The 20,673-nt window shown below is 36.0% G+C and overlaps 1 protein-coding gene across 3 annotated transcripts in view; it reads right to left on the bottom strand.

Moving 5' to 3' along the window:
* Positions 1-1,047: 1,047 nt before the first annotated feature.
* RBPJ (recombination signal binding protein for immunoglobulin kappa J region) overlaps positions 1,048-20,673 on the bottom strand; it is a 58,497-nt gene continuing 38,871 nt past the window's right edge. For all 3 annotated transcript variants that reach the window (XM_088056552.1, XM_005517790.3, XM_014262377.2), the window contains exons 4-11: positions 16,979-17,144; positions 15,656-15,830; positions 14,001-14,138; positions 13,669-13,781; positions 11,354-11,494; positions 6,884-7,039; positions 6,022-6,125; positions 1,048-5,211 (exon numbers count right to left, since the gene is read on the bottom strand). In XM_088056552.1, the coding sequence (XP_087912678.1) occupies positions 4,896-5,211; positions 6,022-6,125; positions 6,884-7,039; positions 11,354-11,494; positions 13,669-13,781; positions 14,001-14,138; positions 15,656-15,830; positions 16,979-17,144 (1,309 nt within the window). In that variant the 3' untranslated portion in view covers positions 1,048-4,895. The remainder of the gene's footprint in view (positions 5,212-6,021; positions 6,126-6,883; positions 7,040-11,353; positions 11,495-13,668; positions 13,782-14,000; positions 14,139-15,655; positions 15,831-16,978; positions 17,145-20,673) is intronic.

The raw sequence follows: 20,673 nt of genomic DNA, 5'->3' as shown, positions 1-20,673 counted from the left end.
TCAATAAACGAAGTTCTACAACTGTTGAGTTTCTGACTATTTTATGTGTCTTAATGGAAAACACCTTGCAGATGTTCCAGTTAAAAAAATCTGTAATCCTTCTATAAAGCCAGTGATTTTTTTGTTGTTGTTCTCACCACCCCTACTTAGGAGCCACTTTTAGCTCCTTCACAGTCTTACAGGTAAACTTGTAGTTCTTTAATCAGCTTAATACAACATTAGTTAGTACTGGCAGGCTTCTGCTATTCTATATTCTCTCTCTGCCATGTCCACTTCCCATCTCAAAAACTTTATTGAAATGAATGTTGTGTCACCTGTGCTTATAAATTGAGAGTGAATAATTTCTAGCTGTTCCTTAAAGCCTTGTCAAAACAAGAAATAAGCTAATTTGCTGAGTTTCTGGCTCTAGTTATCAACCAACTGAATGAAATGTCAGACATTCTGCAACTATGAGTAAGATTTAAAGGAGTCAGGTGCACTAGTTGCAAAAATGAAGTTGCTAAAGTTAAACAATTAAACACAGTTCATTTTTTCTTATTTAATAAATTATATAAAAAAGTGAAACTTTTTTTTTTTTACAAATTATTAAAAAACAGTTTCTTATCTAACTTCAGCAATAATACAAGCAAAAATGAAGCCAATTTATATTTTTGGGTGGACATTCCATATCCCATTTAAGTGGAGTCCAGTGCGCACAGCCTCACAAGTACTGATGACTTTTCACTCCCAGGGTTGGTCTTCTTTTGTGTTGCTCTGGGGTTCCATAGATGAACTCACTGTTCATTTGGGGGGGAAAAAAAAAACCAAAACAAATGAAACAAACAAAAAACAAACCCATATTCCTTGGTCAACATTGAAAAAAACCAACAAAATGTGGCAAATTTCAACACCTGTTCAAACTGTAAGTACTTTTGTATCACCATACAGATGTTCAATTACGTTTGTCACAGCAACAGTAACATGGCATTTTATCTTTAACCTCGTAGAAAAAAATGAAACCCGGTAGTTTATGCACATACACACACAGAGTACACTTGACAAGAACACTTTTATGTGGTTTACATTTCACTTTTATTTAATCCTCAAAACTGCCCATATTGCAGGGGTTTTCTTGATGAAATATGGAACTGAGCAATTAATTCTACAAAATTATGGTAAAAACTTGCTCATTTTTCTACCTTTATTGCTAAGAAACTTTACAGGTGCACAGTTTGTAAAAATAACCCTTTTAAGACTGAATGTATACACATGCTACAGGATTTAAAAAAATGACATTAGCATAGCACCTCCAGATGGGGCAAATGCAGTGCTGAACACAGACAGAATGGTTACGAAGTTAGAACTGCTCATTTATTTTACAGCTTCTAAAGGGAAGAAATTGTTCAGTCCTAAAAGGGTTAAGTAGAAACCCTAATATACTTCTTTTTCTAACAAAGCTGCCACTCAATCCCACAGTACAGTGCTTGAAAACAAAGTCAAAAGTCTGGCAAAGGAAAGTATACACATTTGTTCAGTACTCATAAACACAGTTGCTTTTGAAAGAAAGCAAATAATATGGTTAATAACTGAAGAGCATCTTAGTTTCAAGATGGACATCTCTATGGAGTCATTTAATCCACAAGTGGGTATCTTACTTCCAATAGATAATTTGATTCACTAAGCATTAATATTTTCTATATGGGGAATTCACCAATTTATGTCTTGAGTTAATGTCTTTTCAGGTAACCATTCTGATTTTTTAAGTCTGTGCAATGAAAACAAGTACAGAATACCATTATTAACACAGGTGTGTGATGCCCTCAGGGCAAATAATTAGGAAAAACATCAGCAGCAGATTATTAAAGACTACGCTAGTGTTGAATTCTGAAACGCAGCTCCAAACAACAAAACAAGAAAAGGCATAGCTAAATTAGAGCACTCACTTTGCTTCTTCTTCCTATAGTTGGAACTATAACAACATTCTGAACACAGACTCAATTTCTATGTATACAGAATTAACAGCAGACTTAACAGCTAGACTTGAACAGTTATAAGTTTCATACTGAAACATTCTATAAGTAGTTTTATCAAAATCTTGAGATATTGTTAATATAATGAAAATTGATAACAGCTCACAAGGCCAATATATGTAACAATATCACCCCACAGAAAAAGGTTCAGGAAGATAATATATCTGAACAACTGGACGTATTAACAACAGTAAGGACCTGGAAGACCATTTCTGTACTACAGAATAACTACTGGCAACAAGAGAGTCACAAGCCAAATGAAAAAATGTGTTTTAAAATGGTCTTGTAAGCAAAATATGCTGTTTTTTCACCCACTTTGCTGTAGTGTTAGAACAGCAGATATTAGGCTAAATCTTTACAAGTCAAAGGACAGTATAACTATCGGGCAAAATTACTGCACATAAAGAAAATGAATATAAAAAGTATTGCATTTATATGTAGAAAATTTAAAATAACGAGTATAAAAGCATGTGTCAAGTTCTGAAAAGCTATTTTAAATAGTCTTTGAAGGTTAAAAGGCTTGTTATGGTTTGCCTACCATGGTTTCTTGAATACCCTCTAAATCTGATATATGAATCTTGCTTATTTTAATTCTCAGTCTAATTAGTGATGAAAATCTGTGGCTCTTGAACTAAGCTGTACTGTACTGTAAGATATTTATGTGCTTTTAACAAAAACACTGTGAAATGATTCCTGCCACAACACAATAAACCAAAAATTTACAGCACATACAAAGGTAAACAGATTTGCAAGTAAATGCCAGTAAACAGTTTAAAACAGAGATAAGGCCACAATGAATCCTGCCCTTGGTCACTGAAATGGAGATGAGGTGAGGCAGCATTCACTAGTGCTAGGAACCAGCATCGCGACTACGTCACAGGAACACATTTCGTAATACAGAATAACGAGTATGAAGGCCTGTGGTAGAATACAAGCACATTTCAGGATGATAGTGGCACTGATTTTACTACTTGCTAAATATGCTTTATAACCAATTTCTTCCTTTAAACACACTGTTTTCACACATACAACGGAGCACACTAAAGCAAACAAGTAGAATGGAGCGTCAGAGTACACAAATATGTTGCAGAAACGATGCCTTAAAATGGTGGTGGGGTGTTGAAACTGGAGTAAGTGGTCAGAAATAAAAACCCTATGAAAATGGTCAACAGGTAAGCTTGTAAGCAATGCACTGTAGGAAACCACAGGTTCACATTTACACAGCAGTTGTGACTTTTGCTTCAGGGTAGAGAAAAGGCTAAACACACCGTGAAATTTTGGCTTTTATAGAAGAAGATCACACTGTCAGAACTTGCCCTACAAGTCTATGCCTAGCTCTGTGACTACAAATTAACTACTGGGGTATACTTTCAAATACAAATGAAGCAGGCAGGTCTACAAGGAGGGAGAAAACATGGTAAAGTCAAAATGAAAAACAAATGCAACAACCAACAAAGTCAAAGTGCAAATGAGCCTTAAATTTATGCTGGAGAGAAGACTTGAATGTTGCACAAGCTGTTGGCAGATAAAGGGAAACCCACAGGAAACAAAGATGGGAGGAGTTGACATCTTCATAGTGCTTTATGATTTCCTATTTGCCCATTTCTAAGTAATAAAATTTACTTCTAGTTATTACTGCATGATCACTTCACAATGAAAGCACGTTCTCAATACAAGTGTTACACATCTGGCCTAATTTACTGAACAGGATGATGAAAAACATGCTTGTTGTGATTCTCAAGTGATGAAGGGCATCACCTACCAATCCCATTTGTAGCACATACTTCTCATGGTACTTTAGTTACATGCCAACAAGACAGAAGACATGCTGCCAAATTAAGTTATTTGGAACATTCCACTTTTGAAATAAAACATTTAACTTACACTTAATACAAATTATGTACAAGATTAGAAAAACCTGAACAGATCCTGGAACATTTTCAGATGTAATATGACCGAGCAAGGAAGAGGGGGAGTAACCCAGTAACAACCCTTCAAAAACACCAACATATGCCTGTGACACGAACAATCATTAATATGACTGCTTGAGATGCCACTTTTAGGAAAAAACTCATGTAATGTTAGAACCTCATGAATTATCACTATAAATACATATTTAAAAAAGAAAAACAGAAATAACTATTAACAATGACTGAAAACAGAGCACTAAAGTTAACATACATTGCATGTATTGCAGGCAAGGCAGAGGCATTTTTTAAAGCTTTTGCACAGACTTCATATAATCTTAAAAAAAATATGCTGGCCTTTACAAGGTTCTACTTGCTGAAATAAAAACAATTTCAGTTCATAAAAAGTCACAAGACTTCAGTTTAAAAAAAGGAACAGTTCCAGCCACAGACCAAAAATATATATTTTTTTTTTTAAAACTGGAAGAGTATGGTAATTAGATTATACAAGCATGGTCAGGCTTGGAACCTGAATATACTTCAGAGCAAAAGCTCAGAGGAAAAAAAAAATATAAACTATTTGGTAACAAAAGTGTACTATATGTTGTGATACAAAAAAGGTATGGTGAAAATGTACCTTTTATACTAAAGCTTATACAAGTTCCTTGGTCCATAAAAACTATGTTGTGTTCATGTTTTCTAGTTTGCTCAACATGTATCCCAGCCACATTTTTGTTTCTTGCCCACTTAAAAAAACACAGCTGAAAAATAGATTTTCAATAAAGTTCTTATGTTTCGGATGTTGGTTTTTTCTTTTTTTTATTGTGGCTTCTGTTTTTAAGATCAGCACTTGCAGGTAACAAGGTTCAAATCATATCACCTAAAATGGAAAAGTGTTTTCCCATGAAACCACAAAAATTGTTCAGTTCTCTTGAATGTAGCACGAAAAGTCAATTTAAGTCCAGACAAACAACAGTAGTTAGGAAACTACAGTTGCTGTAGATGATGTGACATTGGTGGGGTTTGTGCTGACACTTGTGTAACTTCCCTCACTGTTTGTGTTTGTTTCACTGGAAGCCATGAGGCTCGAGTTGGCTCTGAGGATTGCTCCAGCAGCACTGCAGTGTGGCCGTGGCCCTGGTTCCGGTGTGTATGTAAAGGTAAGGCTGGTGGAGTAAATTATGCCATCGTTACGGACCAAAGTTACTGGAACCTGGACTGGCTGTCGGACCCACCTCCAACCCTCTCGAAATGCAGAAATGTCTGGAACAACACAAAGCATGCTCTCTGCACATCTGAAAAACAGGAGAGTCAACTGAGTACAACATACTTAAACTGAAAGAATACAATAGAAAAGAACAGTTCTGTTGGAAGGGACCTACAACATTCAACTAAGTGCACACACTGACCACGTCAGGGCTAACCAAGAGTTACTATCCTATTATTAAGGCCCAATACCCTTTATTTGGTTAAACACAGAGAGGTCTGGGGCATCTACGACCCTTCTAGGAAGCCCATTCTGGTGTCTGACCACCTTCTCAGTAAAGAAATATTGCCCAATGTCCAGTCTAAATCTTCCATGGTGCAGCTTTGAACTATTCCCATGTGTCCTGGCACATGATAGCAGGAAGCAGAGCTCAGCACCTCCCTGTCTACTTCCCCTGCTCAGGAAGCTGCAGAGAGCAATGAGGTCACCTCTCAGCCTACTTTTCTCTTAACCAGACAAGCCCAAAGTCCTCTGCTAAAACTCATAGGGGCTTTCCAGCCCTTCACCATCTTTGCTGCCCTTCTCTGGACATGTTCCGGTACCTGAACAGCCTTCTTAAACTGGGAAGCCCAGAACTGCATGCAGTGCTCAGGGTGAAGCTGCACCAGTGCTGTCTGCAGTGGGACTAGAAACATCTTTTGACCAGCTGCAGGCAGTATGGCCTCCGTGCTGCCAGAGTGCATTGCTAACTCATCCTGAGCCTCTAGCAATCAGCACTCCTAGACCCCTCTCTGCAGTGCAGGAAAGTGTACCCTTCCTTGGGTGTGGACACAGGGATACACTCTTCAAAGCACCCAGTAAAACAAAACCGCCATTAAAGTAATAGAAAATACTGTACCTGTACATGGTTTCAGCTTCCACATCCCCAAACCAGACACGTAAATTTGGAGTGAAGTTCTGTCCTGTGAGTTCCAACATTGCTACATCCCCACCACCATTCAACTGGAAATGGAGCAAATAGAAAAAGAAAATCCCCCCAAATATACATTATTAAGAATAAACACTCACCCCTCATAAAAAAACCCAAAAAACAAGAAACCCCACCAACCAAAAAAGTCACAAACAAAACCTTCACATGCAGATAAGAACATTAAACCATTAAACAGTGCTGTTTTGATCAGCTGGACAAAACCAAAACACAAACACAATAGACACAACTGAAGTATAAAGAAGTAACACATCTAAAAGGTATTGCCAATAATTTGATACTATGAATGAATTTCCAAGTTCTGATAATGGCCACTTAGAATAGATGTCAACAAGGCTTTGAAAACAGAGAACAAAATCTTTCAGTGACGGTGTTAGAGGAGCTTTAAGTTTTTCCTCTGCCAAATACTGGGTTTTTTTTTTAGTAGGGCTCTCTTTGATCTATAATTGGCAAGAGTCAAAAACAATTTCTAAATAATCAAACACCAGTCCTAGGGATATCACTGCCATGGTACTTTCAGAAATAAAATTCTAATTGTATACAACAATATTAGTATTATTTCTATGATGGATAGACTAATTTATTCTAAAATGTAAGTAAGAAAATTTATTACAACAAAGTAATTTTCTTATTTATAAAGCTATTAAGACTGTTTTCCTACAGTATTTCACAAGATGAAGGTTAAAAGAGGTAAGGACTTCATGAAAGCTACATGAGTATAACAAAAATAATTTCATATAAAACAGTTTATTAAAACAAACTACCAACTTACTTGTAGACTTTCTACAACAGGCACGGGTGTCACTGGAGCATGGACTGGACCCATCCCCTCATAAAATGTGTATTCTGCTTTGTCTGTGCTAATGATTGTCCAAGAAGCTCCATCATTAATCATTTCTTTATTTGGTTCTTTTGGGCATGGAGTGGCCTTAGAGAGAAAGAAAAGTTTAAAATCTGATCTGTAGACATGTTTGTCAAGTCATAGACCTAAAAACCAACTCATCCAGTAATAACACCTGTTATTTCAAAAACATGTTTCCTTATTTTTTTCTCTAAAGTATGACCTACAGAAACACTCTTCACATTTCACAAAAACTACTTAGAAAACTAGTATTTGTGAGAACACCATGACTCTCACCTAGGACACTGTCACCTTTCCAACCTTATGTTTGAGTTTTATTTTAGTTCAACTTTCAAAGTTTTAATGTTATTCAATAGGCATTAATAAAAAACTACAGCAACTAGAAGTAGCTGCTTTAGAACAGATCTTTTATTAAGGCAAAATGACTGAAATAGCTACAGACTGAAGTGGAATACTTTTTATTAGTTATGATTTTTATCTGCTCAATATTTTTTTTCTTTTTAGCATTCTTCACCCTCCACAAAATGAAAGAAAACACAAGCTTATATATCAGTGTCTGTGCAAAAACACAGAAGAGAAGCTGAAATGACAGCCTTACAAATTAGAATAATGGAATCAGAATGGCTTAATTTGAAGGGACCTCAAAGGTCATCTAGTATCTCCCTCTAAATACTACTAAATTTGGATGGATGGATGGATGGATGGATGGATGGATGGATGGATGGATGGATGGATGGATAAACATGCAGATAAATATTTTTTATGGCAACAGAAGCCTCTCTGAACAATTTCACCACCTAGCAACCTGAAAGAAAATTGCATATAGGTTAAACACAGAAAAACATGGGACCAAAAAATTCTAATAGCTAGATTATTTTTTCCTCCATTAAGCTTTAAGGATATATTGCTATGGAACCATGACCTTCACTCTTCAAAGTGGCAGATAAACACCGAGTAGCATGAATTGTCCATATCAGTTGATAAAAAAAAAGTGCTGCATTTTCATGTGGACTCTTCATTCTGGTCCAATCATGTCGAAAGCACTGAAAACAGCTGGCAAAGGAAGCGTGTGACATGGACAGTAACTACAAACTCAGCATTTCTAAATGAAACTTCCATCAGAAACATATTCAGCTTCTGAATTACTAGCCCAGCTTCAAAAGTGAAGCCATCCTATAGGAACTGTTGTATACTACTTTGAAGCATGACACCTTTCTTATAGACTGATTGCAATTCTTGTTGGCATGGAATGATGTACTTTGAATCATGACAAATAAAACCATGGATATGAAAAAATGAACAACGCTGAAAAAGATACTTGACTGATTTTTTTTTCACATTTCCCAAGTCCACGATGTGGAAGGCAAATTCCACAGAATTTGTTCTCAAAATCCTGTTACTATGATCAAGAATCATTTCAATAACACATTACTCCATCTGTTACAGAAATCTTCTAAAGGTTTCAATTCCTCTTCTAGAGAAGCATTCTTCCTTTTCAATTCCAAATAGGGCACCAGGGACATTTCTCACCCTTTCTTTCCTTTCAGTCAATTTTCTCAGCAGGTGTCACTGAAAAATTAAAATGCCTTAGCATCATGCTTAGTACTCATGTACTGTCTTGCTTCAGCTGGAGACAGAAGTTACAACTCGGGAACCTAGGGTTGCCACTGACAGTTTTCTGAAACCACCACCTTGTTGTGCAGTGGCAGCTGGGATTGATGACACAATGTTGGACACCATCAGAAACAAGTGTTGAGAACAAGCTCTCTGGTATTATTTTGCCAGTGTAAATCCCTTGTTCACCTAATTCTGTAATATTGGGTGCAGCTGTGGTCTCCCCATCAAAAAAAGCTGTGCAGAAAAAACAAGAGAAGGGACAGAAAGGGCAACTAAAACTGTCAATGAGTGCTGAACTTACGAGACAAAATGGAGAAGACTCTACTTTTCCAATTAGGAGAGAAGAAATTAAGATGTTCATGGCTAAGTGAATGCAGAACTGTTGCTCACTGAATACTACAAAACGAAGTAGGAATCACTCTCAGAAATTGTTACATGATTCACAACAAATACAGCAAACACTACACAGTGAACAAGACACCTCTTGAAATTTCTGCCACAGATTACTGGAGAAAAGGAACATTATGAGGTAATGAAACCAACGTACACAACTAAAAACTGACACTAAGAGATAAGAATCAGGAATGCAGCCTTTCACACTTCGTACAAGCAGTGTGGATGCTGGCAGAGTACAACCACACTGGATCGAAAAACAACCAGATCCACCTGCTTCCCCTAAGCACCAACTCCTGCTGCTGCTGGTAGACTAGACACAGACATGGACTATGCACTGATCTAGTAAGGCACAATTTATAACCCCTTTCCATGCTCCAGAACATATGCATGTCTTGAAAGAGAGATTTGGCCGGTGCTTCAGCAACTGAATTTCAAGGTTTATGCTTATCAGCAGACTTTTTACAGCCTCTTTGCTTTAAGCCTCTATGGTCTCTATATAGGGCTATTTCCATCCACCCAAGAGAGACTTGTTGTCTTAAAGTTTCAGGATTTTGGGGAGTTGTTGTTATTGTTGTTTTGGTAATTTTGGGACTTTTTTGGGTAGGTTGTTTTTTTTTTTCCAACAGTGACTAGTTTGTCTAGATTCCTATTATAGGAACAGTATACACATGTTGTTTCCCTGGTCTTTGTCTTCTGATCCAAAAAAACCCAAAACAACCCAGACAAAACAGGATTTCTCTCCTGACACTGGCAGAAAGAGTTTATCTTCCATTGTGATTTCACCTACCAAAGCATGGTAACAGACTGATGTGCAAGTTACCAGATTTTATTTAACAAGAATAAGCAGCAGGTACCTACTCCATTAAAAGAATTTAGGATAGGGAGTGTCCTTATATCTAACTCCTACCCATGTAGAAAGTTCAGAGCTCTTATCAGACTGGGCTCCATGGGTGTTGCTGAAACTGAAGAGTGGTAGAACATCCTGATAGTCCCACAGGCAATTCCAGGATGATGAACTAAGGCAGCTGTCAAAGAAGCAGGAATTGTTTCTTCATTCAGCACTTCCCATACAGTACTCTAAGAATGATTAAATATCAGGCTGATCCTGAGTTATTGTAGTTCACATTGCACAGCTTTCTCTTCTAAATGACAGTCCATTCTCTTTTACAAGAATATATATTGACAGATATATATATATATATATATATTTTGACATATTTGTGTTTCTGCTGTGTGCTGTGGGTAGAAACAACAGATCTAGTCCCTTCTGATCCACAAGTCATGAATATGTTTACTGAAATAGGAACAAAGCTTCTCATATTCTCTTTTCCATTGTCCCAACTCAGGACAGAATTGAACTGTCTCTCTTCACCAAGCTTTCCTGTCCCTTCCCTTATATTAAGGGACATCTTCAATGTTATCTTGTAATTTCCTACCTCTACTTTTCTTACCCAAGAAGGTATAGCTATTCTAACAAAGTCTTGAATCTTTCCCAAGAATGGCCATCTTCCTGAAGCACAGCATTATCTCCCAACACCCTTTGTTATCTGAGCTGCCCCCAAAATATTTAAAGAACATTTCAATATTTAGGTAGTCCTGAACTTGGTTTAAGTCTTCACAGAGTCACAGAATATTCTGAGTTGGAAGTAACCCACAAAGGGTCATCAAGTCCAACTCAAGTAAAGACTGAGTATGTTCAGGGATTGAACCCACCACCTTGTTGCTTTCAGCACCATGCTCTGACCAGCTGAGCCAATGTCAGGGTCCTTGTTGGTCTGGTACAAATTACCACATGGAAGCATGCTAACAAACAAAAGACTAAAACCCCATGTTTTTCTCCACCTGCTGGAGAAAAAAATATTCCTGAGACAGTTATACTCTTCACAGACAAATCAAATTTCTGTGGCTTTTCAAGTAACTGTGGGCAACTGCCACAGCTGTCTATGTTTACACTCTTCGCCAAGAGCAACACATGGCAGCTCTGCTGAGTTCATCATGAAACAAGACTATTATCAACGGTATAATTTCCTATTTGCTGTTACCTAGAAAGGGACACACAAACAAGTGGTGCAGCTCCACTGGCATATGTCAACATATTAACCACAGTATCATGATCACATGCACAAGTTTCTAGAGTATTTCCTTTTCCTCCATTGGAGAAACCAGAATTCATTTTCCAGACAGACATGGAAGAAGATTATGAGGAAAGAAGAACAGATTTGGAAAGGCACAGACAACAGCTTATTGCTTTCCATCCTCTCTTTTCAAAACCTACTGCAAAAATGGCATTCATACATATTTTGGGGATATCTGGGAAAACTTCGCAACTACACTTTTCACCTTTTGAAACAGTTTTCAACAACTTACTTGAAATTGGATTATTCTCTCCTGGGAAAGGCACAAATACATTCTCTCAGTGTCTTTAAGGTAAAATGCACATTTATGGAGCTGTGATACCGGATCATCTGCATCCAGTAATGCCGTTTGTTTATCTACTTTTCGAATTATCTGTGAATGAAAATTGTACATATATATATTTAGAACAATTTGTATACTTTATTACATATATACAGTCAGTAAAGGAAGTGCAAAGTAATTTTTTATAACATTTTCATGCCTATCATTTTGGCATCAACATTAGATTCATAATTCTTAATGGTTTTGAAACAAGAACACAACATTGAAGCAATACTCAGTACTACTTCACTGTGCTGCATTAATATAAAATATATAAATATATATATAAAGATATATAGATATAAATACAGAAAATTATAAAAATATATTTTATCTATTTCTGCTGAAGAGGTAGGAAAAAAAATTGAAGCTTCAGCAAAATCTACTTTTGTTTCATTTGCTGGTGTAAAAAAGCATTTATTAATTATACTGTTGTCTTCAATTATTATTACTGCTCTTAGTGATTATTTTCACAGAAGCTTTCACCAATGATCGGATCAACAACATTCTGTGGCAAACTGGTTGCTGAAGGAGAATAATTAAAATAAGGATTAACTAAAGGTATTGAGATGTCCTTAAGTATAGTTTTGGAAATAATCATAACATGTCTTATCAGTAGACAACCAGTAGTTGGTCATTAAATATTACTTAAAAAAACTGCAAAGAACAATTGTTCCTTACATTTGGCAGTTCAGTGAAAAAATAACTGCTGACTTAATTCAGATCTATTTAACCAATTTATTTCTAAAAATCTAAAGCTATTCCCTTAGCAAGTGAAAATCCGTTTCTCATAACTTTAACTCAACTCCTAGAAAGAAATTTAATGCTTTATGCAGCACTACTAGATGCAGCAGCCAAAGTGCCTGAGTATTTCTAAGCTGACAAACAGAAGCTCAACTATGTCCTCTACAATATCTAATTATAATAAATAGTACTATTAGGAAAATAAATTTAAACATTTTTCTTCTAAATTTTCTGCATTTGCTAATAAAATATCTGCAAGTTATCTTTTAATTGCATCACCTTCCATCAGTCCTGTAAGGCAGTATGACAAATGTTCCCCATGGCAAACCAAACAGGAACCTTTGGCCTAATTTGTTTTAATCTGTTTATACTTACAAGTAAGGTTTCTGGAATAATAAATGATGGCATCTCCTTTCAGCAATAAAAAAGTATTAACATGAATTCCATAAAGAAGTGACACCCTCTTACTGAATTTCCTGCGCTTGAACCATATCTGTAGTGTAACCAGTGTAAATGATTTTACTGTCAAACAAAATTTTCATTTTGTACCATTTATGCTGAGCAGGCTATTATCTTTTTCTTTTAGCTAAGTTTGGTACTGGGAGAGAATTTCACATTACAGTCATAGCAAAATTATTCTGGAAAGGAGAACAAAAGCCTGACTGCAAGAAGCCTGTTTTTATATTGGTGCATTCTAAAGATTGCTTCTACCTAAACTGGAATTGGCAGAACCTTGTATGAAACTTGTAATAGGCTGACAAACCACAATTTCAGAGAAGATCCCATATGAAGCACTATTCATTATTAATCACATGAAATTCCACTTAGGCTGGCATTAAGTGCATAAAACAGGGGAAAAAAAAATCCATAATTATACTTAACTTTATTTACAAAACCCAGTACTGTGTCTCCAGAAGTAATTTATTTTTTTTGGTTCACAAACCTTAACTGGTTATTCCAGAGGCAATTCCCATGCTTCAGATTTAAAACAGATAGTATTAATAAATATGAAAAGATGGCTTTTTGCAAGCTGCTACTGGTATAATACATCCTCAGGAGTACACAGAAGTGCTTTTAGATTCAAATCAGTCGAACATTTTTAAAGCTGTGCTGGAACTCAACACATGGAAGAGTCCTACTGGCTGCAAATATTTTACTCATCTATTCAATACCAATATTTGAAGCATTTTGGAACAAATAAATTTGCAATACTGTTTTTAAAATAGACAGATTAACCTATTTTGGCAGGCTTAAATTCTGAAAAATTCCCTGATTTTACAAGTTGTTCTTTGTTTACAGAAATAATCTGCAAATACAAAAATATGCTTTAATTAAAACAAATGCCATTTTCCATATAAAACATGTATTACTCAAAGGCAACACACAAGGCCAAAAACTGTAAACACTGCAAACCCAACTATGGAATTACATTAAGTTGCCATCTATAAATTAATTACAGCATTGGAGAAATGAAACTGTACCAGTCTTGGGAGTGCCATGCCAGTAACTGAGCATACAAGTTTGACAGTCTGCCCATAATGAATGTAGCCATCTCTCACTGTGAATTCTTCTCCTTCTGATTCATCATCATCCACTGCATGAAACAGGAATTTTCAGAATTACTTGTTTTAATCACCGTTTTTTTTGATAGGAGAAACATTTAACATCACACTATTACATCAAATATACACTCAGTAACTAAGCAAGCCTGCATATGAACAATTAATATGGAGGAAAAAATGCAGGATTTTTTTTTTTGTGAGGATGAAGGAAAGAAAGTGAAAAAGAATTACAGAGATCTTCTTTTACTTACAAAGGTGAATGTAAAACGCTCCCCACTGTTGTGAACTGGCGTGGAAATTACCACCTTCTACGTGCAAATATCTGGTGCTAACTGTTTGGGATCGAAGTCTATTAAATAGTGCCACTTTTGTCCCTGATGCAATACATACTGCAAGGAACACATACAGACTTGAGATTATAAAATTACTTCATTATTACATAGAGAAGTATCAAAAAGTCACAAATAACATGAAATAAACTGAAGAATACTTGAAATCAAGACATAATTATCAAATATTGGTTAATTTAGAAAACATTTATATTTGTGAAAGACCAAAAATAGTCATAAAAGTGTGAATGCAATAACATACATAGTGGCTGTTCTCCAAAGGCATGCTAGCTCATAGAATTTTGCAACTTAGCCAAAAGGGCCAGTGCTCGCCAGCTGAAAACTCCTTCCGTTCATAGTTCTCCAGCTGATTATTTAAGCAGAAACTTTAGCTTGCCCTTGTGAAGTACTTAAGACAAAACTTTCAGCAATCATTTGAAGAATATTTGAAATATAAAGAAAAAGTATTCTTATAAATCACAAGCAATTGAAAGGAAGATAGATGTAACTATGTCAAATTATAACCATGCAACCTGAAATGTTCTCAGATCCGAACTTACTTATCATTCAAGAGAGAAATGTAAAGTTTGCTCCCCTAAAAAAAACCAGCAACTAAAATTTTGCCATCAGAATGGGCATGTTGTTCTATTTGTTTCACATTTACTATTGAAGAATGCTTGGTTCACATTCACTGTCCGTCAAAACTATCTGTCTGAATACAAATTCAACAGTGCATACTCTGAGCCCACGGGCGTGAACTGCACAGCAACAGATTGCCTTTAGTCATGTGCCAAGCTAGCGGCCCCGAGATCCACATTCCATAGGTGAATGGGTTCCAGCCCAACACAGATGGAAGAGCCTTTTAAAGCACTAGTGAAGAGAGAGAGAAAAACAAACAAAAAAAAAGGGTATCTCTTGAGGTGCTCCAGTGGTATGCAAGCAAAAAATGTTGGAGGAAGAGCAAAAACGTTCCCAATTATACATTAGCACCAGAGATATCATTAGTTGAAAAACATGGTAAGCAAATAAATCTGGGTGAAATATCACCATACAGATTTCTTAAGTGACTACTTGAAAGGAACCATGCAAAACAAAAATAAGAACATGAAAATGGCATGAGACAATAAGAAGGTGGCTGTGAGGTGACAGAGTGCATTTTAGGTAACATGATACTTAGTCATTTATCACAATCTGAAAGCAATCCCTTTGATATTAATCAAACATTCTAAGGACCAGATCATCACAGTTAAAGACACCCAATAGCTTAGAAAACTGAGGTAGAACATTCCTTATACACTTGTCTACATGAATTAATTCTTCAGAATACAAGGGGGCTTGGGTGGGCCATTTACATTTACTAAATAATTAACCATGACTGCATAAAACTCAACAGGGTCACCTAACTATATTGGAATATTTTAAAATACACTGATGTGTACAGTTCTGAAATACAGCAAGAAACCAGAGGTTGAAAATTTCATTGTATTTCCCTTGCAGTTAGACCTTAGAATATGTAACAAAAAATTAGTATGAAACAAAATTAATTTCAAAATAAAGAAAAACTGTGAAATACTTACAGTCTGCATTTTTCAGTGACTGTTTCTTTTTAGAAGGTTTGGAGATGACTTTGATCCGTTTACTGAGGAACACACCAATGTCATCACTATTGCCATAGAACATTTTTACCGATAACATGAAGTGCTTTCTTTTGTCTGAGTCTGATATGTATAATGTTTTGGCAGTGCAATAATTCTGTAGGTGAAAACATACTGTGGTTTATTCTTTGAAGTCAACCCAGTTCAAGAAGCTAAGCATATTTAATTATGAATAAAATAGGAAAACTGATGCAACAGTTTCTAAAACAGATGAGAACCTGTTTTTTCCATCTCCTCTTTTATGCATCTTTTAGGCATTCTTTTATGTCTACTGTTTAGCTCAGTGAAGTGTTGCACTCAACATCATTACTCTATGATCATTCTAAAGACCCTTACCAGGATTAGAAGACAAGACTGGAGACCATAATTGTGTCAAAGCCACTGATGAGGGGTCAAGAGCACTACTAAAAATTACATTTGATTAGGGTTGTATAGACCCTACACTGGGCATGCACAAGGGACCGGCTATGCAGGAAATGTGTTGAACTAAACTTTTCTTGAAAGGATGGGAAATGATTGTGTTTCGAAACACAAGGAAGTTACTTTTGGCTAAATGTTTATGGTAGGTGACAACAGAATTAAAAAAAAAAATCTTATAGAGAACTTCAATTATTCTTTTCCTATTTAGTATATATGAAGCATTTCTGGTAGACTGTGCTGGAAATACCAGGTAGCTATAAAATACTGCTTAATAAAGCAACCATGTAAAATGAACACTTTTGCTGCTAGTTCTATTCCAACTATTTAAGTCATCAGAAATGCCTTAAAAAAAATCTTGTAAGCAATTTACACCGCTGTAAAAATAACCTACTAAATTTTTAAGATACTACTTTAATCGTATTTTTAGGCAAAGGGACTTAAAAGACTACTTCTGGCAGCAGATATTCTGATCCTTCCTTGATAAGATTATCCACTCATGCAAGCCAAGGAGCGGGACAGAGAGTTTGGGCCAGAAACCATACTTTAATTAGACAATGATGCCTACCAAATAACCTAACAGTTTACTGAGTCTGCATCAACAACCTAAAAATTAATGGTTAATACCTTGCTATGACCCTATGAGCCAAAATCAACTACTCAATTTTCCTAAATATTTTGAGGGATTCTTTCTCCAACCATTATGTAATACCTGGAGTGTAAGAAAATGATCAAAAAATAAGAAAGGACATTCCTTGAAATATGCACCATGTAGCTGTAATAGCCTTTGCAGTTAGTTATCTTAGTGGTTTATTACAGTTTTTCTACCTTTCCTTCCAAGTTCAGCTGCTGCATTTCTTGGTCACTGTTTCCTATCCCAATAAAGGCGCAAGGTTGTGACTCCTGCTCAGTGCAACCATCCCGCTCCATTTGCTCTTTTTTTTTCTTCCACCCACTGCCCATGAGATACACACATGGAGGAGGACAAAAGAACCTGAAAATGAAGAACACATTATGGAATTACACACAGTTTTCCAAATAAACAAACTGATGTATACTCAATGTTTTCACATTCACATTTTGCACTTGAGTTTATATAGGCATACTCTTCATTTCTCTTGTAGATTTTCTAAAGCGCAAATTAAAACAAAAAAAATAAAGGCAGCAAAAGCAAGGAAAAGCAGCAGTAGATGCACTGTCACTGGGAATTTTTCCAGTTCAATATATGTCAGGTAACAGTCTGCATCTCTATAAAACACCTTACAAAGAGTTTCTGAAAGAAAGGAAAAAAGGCCTCAAAAGTTATACTATTTTGCAGGTGATTTACATGACAAAGCAATTAATATACACAGAACAGTCCCACAGACTAATTTAATGGACAACTGCTGACTACCATTCCTAAACATTTAGAATTTTGTCATAAGCAAGGAGGGAGTTGATTCCATCCACACATAAATCTCTCCCCAGTTTTCAAATGGAATAGATAATTTTATATCTTCATAAGTATGCGTAAAAAATATTGCCTAGTTTTCAGCAGCACTGACTGTCAGTCTAAATGCTACTTAGAAAAATATGTAAAAAATTAAATTCAGCATTATATTATAATGGACTGGTATTGAAGTTTCTGCAAATTTTTAAAGCCCAAATCCTGGAAAGGTTTAGTTTTAGTTAGTAAACAAGCTGCTGTGTTTTTATCATCATTTCACTGTGATTAAAGTGGAATGAGTACACCAAACTGTGAGATAGCTAAGGAGGCATGTAAGGGAGGGGAACATGAAAAAGTTTCTGATTATTTTATTTACTTGAATTTGGAGAGTAGTGTTATAACTTGGCATTTCTACAACCCAACAATGACTCCTACCTTACAGGTGATGTTTTCTGTCTTTTTTTTTTTTTTTAAATTGGGCTTGAGACAACTGAATTCTGAGCAGGGGGAGCAGGCTCCATGCTGGGGCAGCAGCCAGTTGTGCTGCCCGCAGGCCGTCGCAGTCGTGGGCAGAAGCTGCCAGGGCAGGGGGTGAACTGAACTGTGGCCTCCGAGTCATGGAAAATGATCAGAGAACAAAATTATTCCGTTTCTGAAGTGTCTGTGGGGGTCCTGGGCAAGAAAGGTCAGTGCCAGTTGGACTCAATCTCAAAGGTGTTTTTCATCCTAAATGATTCTTATTTATTAATTATTAAACACCATTAATGGTAGCTTCATAATGAAAATCCAGTGTAAAACTCCTATTTATCAGCATGATCACATTTATTTAACAGATACAAATTGTTCTTCTAAGTTACATAATTCTTAATAGATGCAACCAAAGTGCCGTTAGTAATATCATAATTCAATACATATATATTAAGAATTAGTATCATTAAATGCAAGTATTTGTAGTATTTTTGGTTAATGGACACAAATAATGTATGCTTTCTGTCAGAGAAACAAATCACCATATTTTAAGTTTTACTGCAATTTAAAATGTCTTGGTGGTTATGAAAATGAAAAAAATTTACTGCCTGCAGGCAAAAAACTCTTCGAACTTTCTTTCTTGACTATAAATCTACAGTTGAAATTTTCCACTTACATTCGTTCTATTACAACACAGAAAAGCAGGTGTTATATCAATATGTATCCAGCTGAAATATCTATGAATCTTTCAAAATTACCATGGTCATCAGCTATGAGCTATTCCTGACAAAGAAGTAATACACAGATTAAAAATTAGTGTCAACTTTTATTAACAGAGCAATACTTTGCTAAAAAAAACCAACCAAACAACCAAAAGCAAAACAAAAAATAAAAAAAAACCTCCTATTCCAAATAATATTACACCATAAAGCACATGACACATTTACCTTCTTTCCCCATGTACTCTTTTGTATTTATCTTACTAGTTAGAACACAAGAAATCCCTACTTTTTTCATACCCTTACTCTTTTCAGCTTTATTCTAAACTGAGTCCTTTGAACAACTACAGCCACTAGATGGCAATGAAGACCTGTAAGAAACAAGGTGTAACCCACTGATGAAAACAAACCACAATAATGAACACACTCTTAAAATTAGAATGCAGAGAAAAACCTTTGAAAACTTACTGGACAAAAAAAGAAAATTTTAAAGCTGATAAAATTTTAAGTTTGGCTAAAACTACAAACATGAAGAAAGAGTCTGGACACTCATAACTTGAATGGGTTTTCTCTCTTATATATCTACCCCCTTCTCAGTCTTCAGGTATAGACAGCTACAGTCTTGGGTCTTTTTAACTTCATATTTACAGTTCTGCAAACTCATGTACAGAAGAAATGAGCTATGAATATTCTATCCAATACAGAAAAAGTGAACCAGGTCTGAAATTTGGAAACACTGTATTAAATCAGATAATCATCAAAGGAGAGAACAATATTCCTTCAGTCAATTCAAGCCAATCAAAACAGAGAAAGTGTGGTACTTCAAGTAGAGAAGCTACTCTAACTGAACTTGCCAGGAAGCAAGGGCTTAAAGGGAAATAAGAGCCACTCGTGTAATTTCTACCTAGTTCTGATGCACGCAGTGCTCTCCTCAAACCACAGGATTCTGTCACAAAAGTTTGCTTTTTCCAGTCATCCAAGTCACCCCTGTGTTCACCTTATAAAAGTCTTAGCCTTCAGGAGAATTCAAATGCTTCTGCTAGCTAGTTACTTTATATCCAGACTGACTTTAGAAGGGAAATTTCTCCTATGTATCTGCTGGTCAATTCCAAATATTTGTCAATTACCCACACTGTTCTGAGAATGCAACTGCTCAGCAATCTTTCTTCCTAGGAGATCAAAGAACTAACAGTTCAACTACGGAACTCAATGTGACAACAAACAAATAAAAAAATCATTAGGTAATAAAGTGCTAAGGACAAAGCAGTGAAGCCACAGGGTAAGCCCTAGGAAAATGCTCTCAAAAAAGAATTTTATCCAGAGGACAGGCACACTCAGTTCAGCGGAAGGAAGGATTTGATCAGAAATTATAGAAGCTCCTACACTAACAGCTGTAAAACAAGATGCAGCTACAGCGTTCTCATGCTAATCAGCAGTGATCATGTTTAACTCTGAACAGTTAAATCAAAATACCCAGCTGGCTTGAAGTCTTTAGGTGAACTATGCTTTGGAATCCAAAACACTTCAGTCCTTTAACTGCTGAATGGTCACACTGTTCAGACTTCGAAGAGAGAAGACTCAGTGAATGGTAAATATGGAAAACAATACAAGAACTGTAAGCCAAATACCCACACTTATCAGGACTGAACAGCACCTGAGTCTCTATGAGCTGAATGCCTTTGAAAGGTGAGAGTCATCCAACAGGAAACATCAGGCATAGAGTCTTAAGTTCAACTGAAGCCCAACCTGAGCTTCTTACCTCCTGGTTTCTTTGTTAAGCTAAAAACCATTAATTTTGTGAAAGTGCAAGACTCGTATGAATGGTCGACTCAAAAAAGTCAACTCCCTTCATTCCTGTTACTTAAAAGTACAGAAAACTTTCAAACTAACCTAGATAGTCTGCATCCATG

This window comes from Pseudopodoces humilis, chromosome 6, assembly GCF_049639895.1.
Source record: "Pseudopodoces humilis isolate 2021_Gansu_Grassland_sample_001 chromosome 6, ASM4963989v1, whole genome shotgun sequence".
NCBI classification, from domain to species: Eukaryota; Metazoa; Chordata; class Aves; order Passeriformes; family Paridae; genus Pseudopodoces; species Pseudopodoces humilis.
This window is presented reverse-complemented; position numbering and strand designations above follow the sequence as displayed.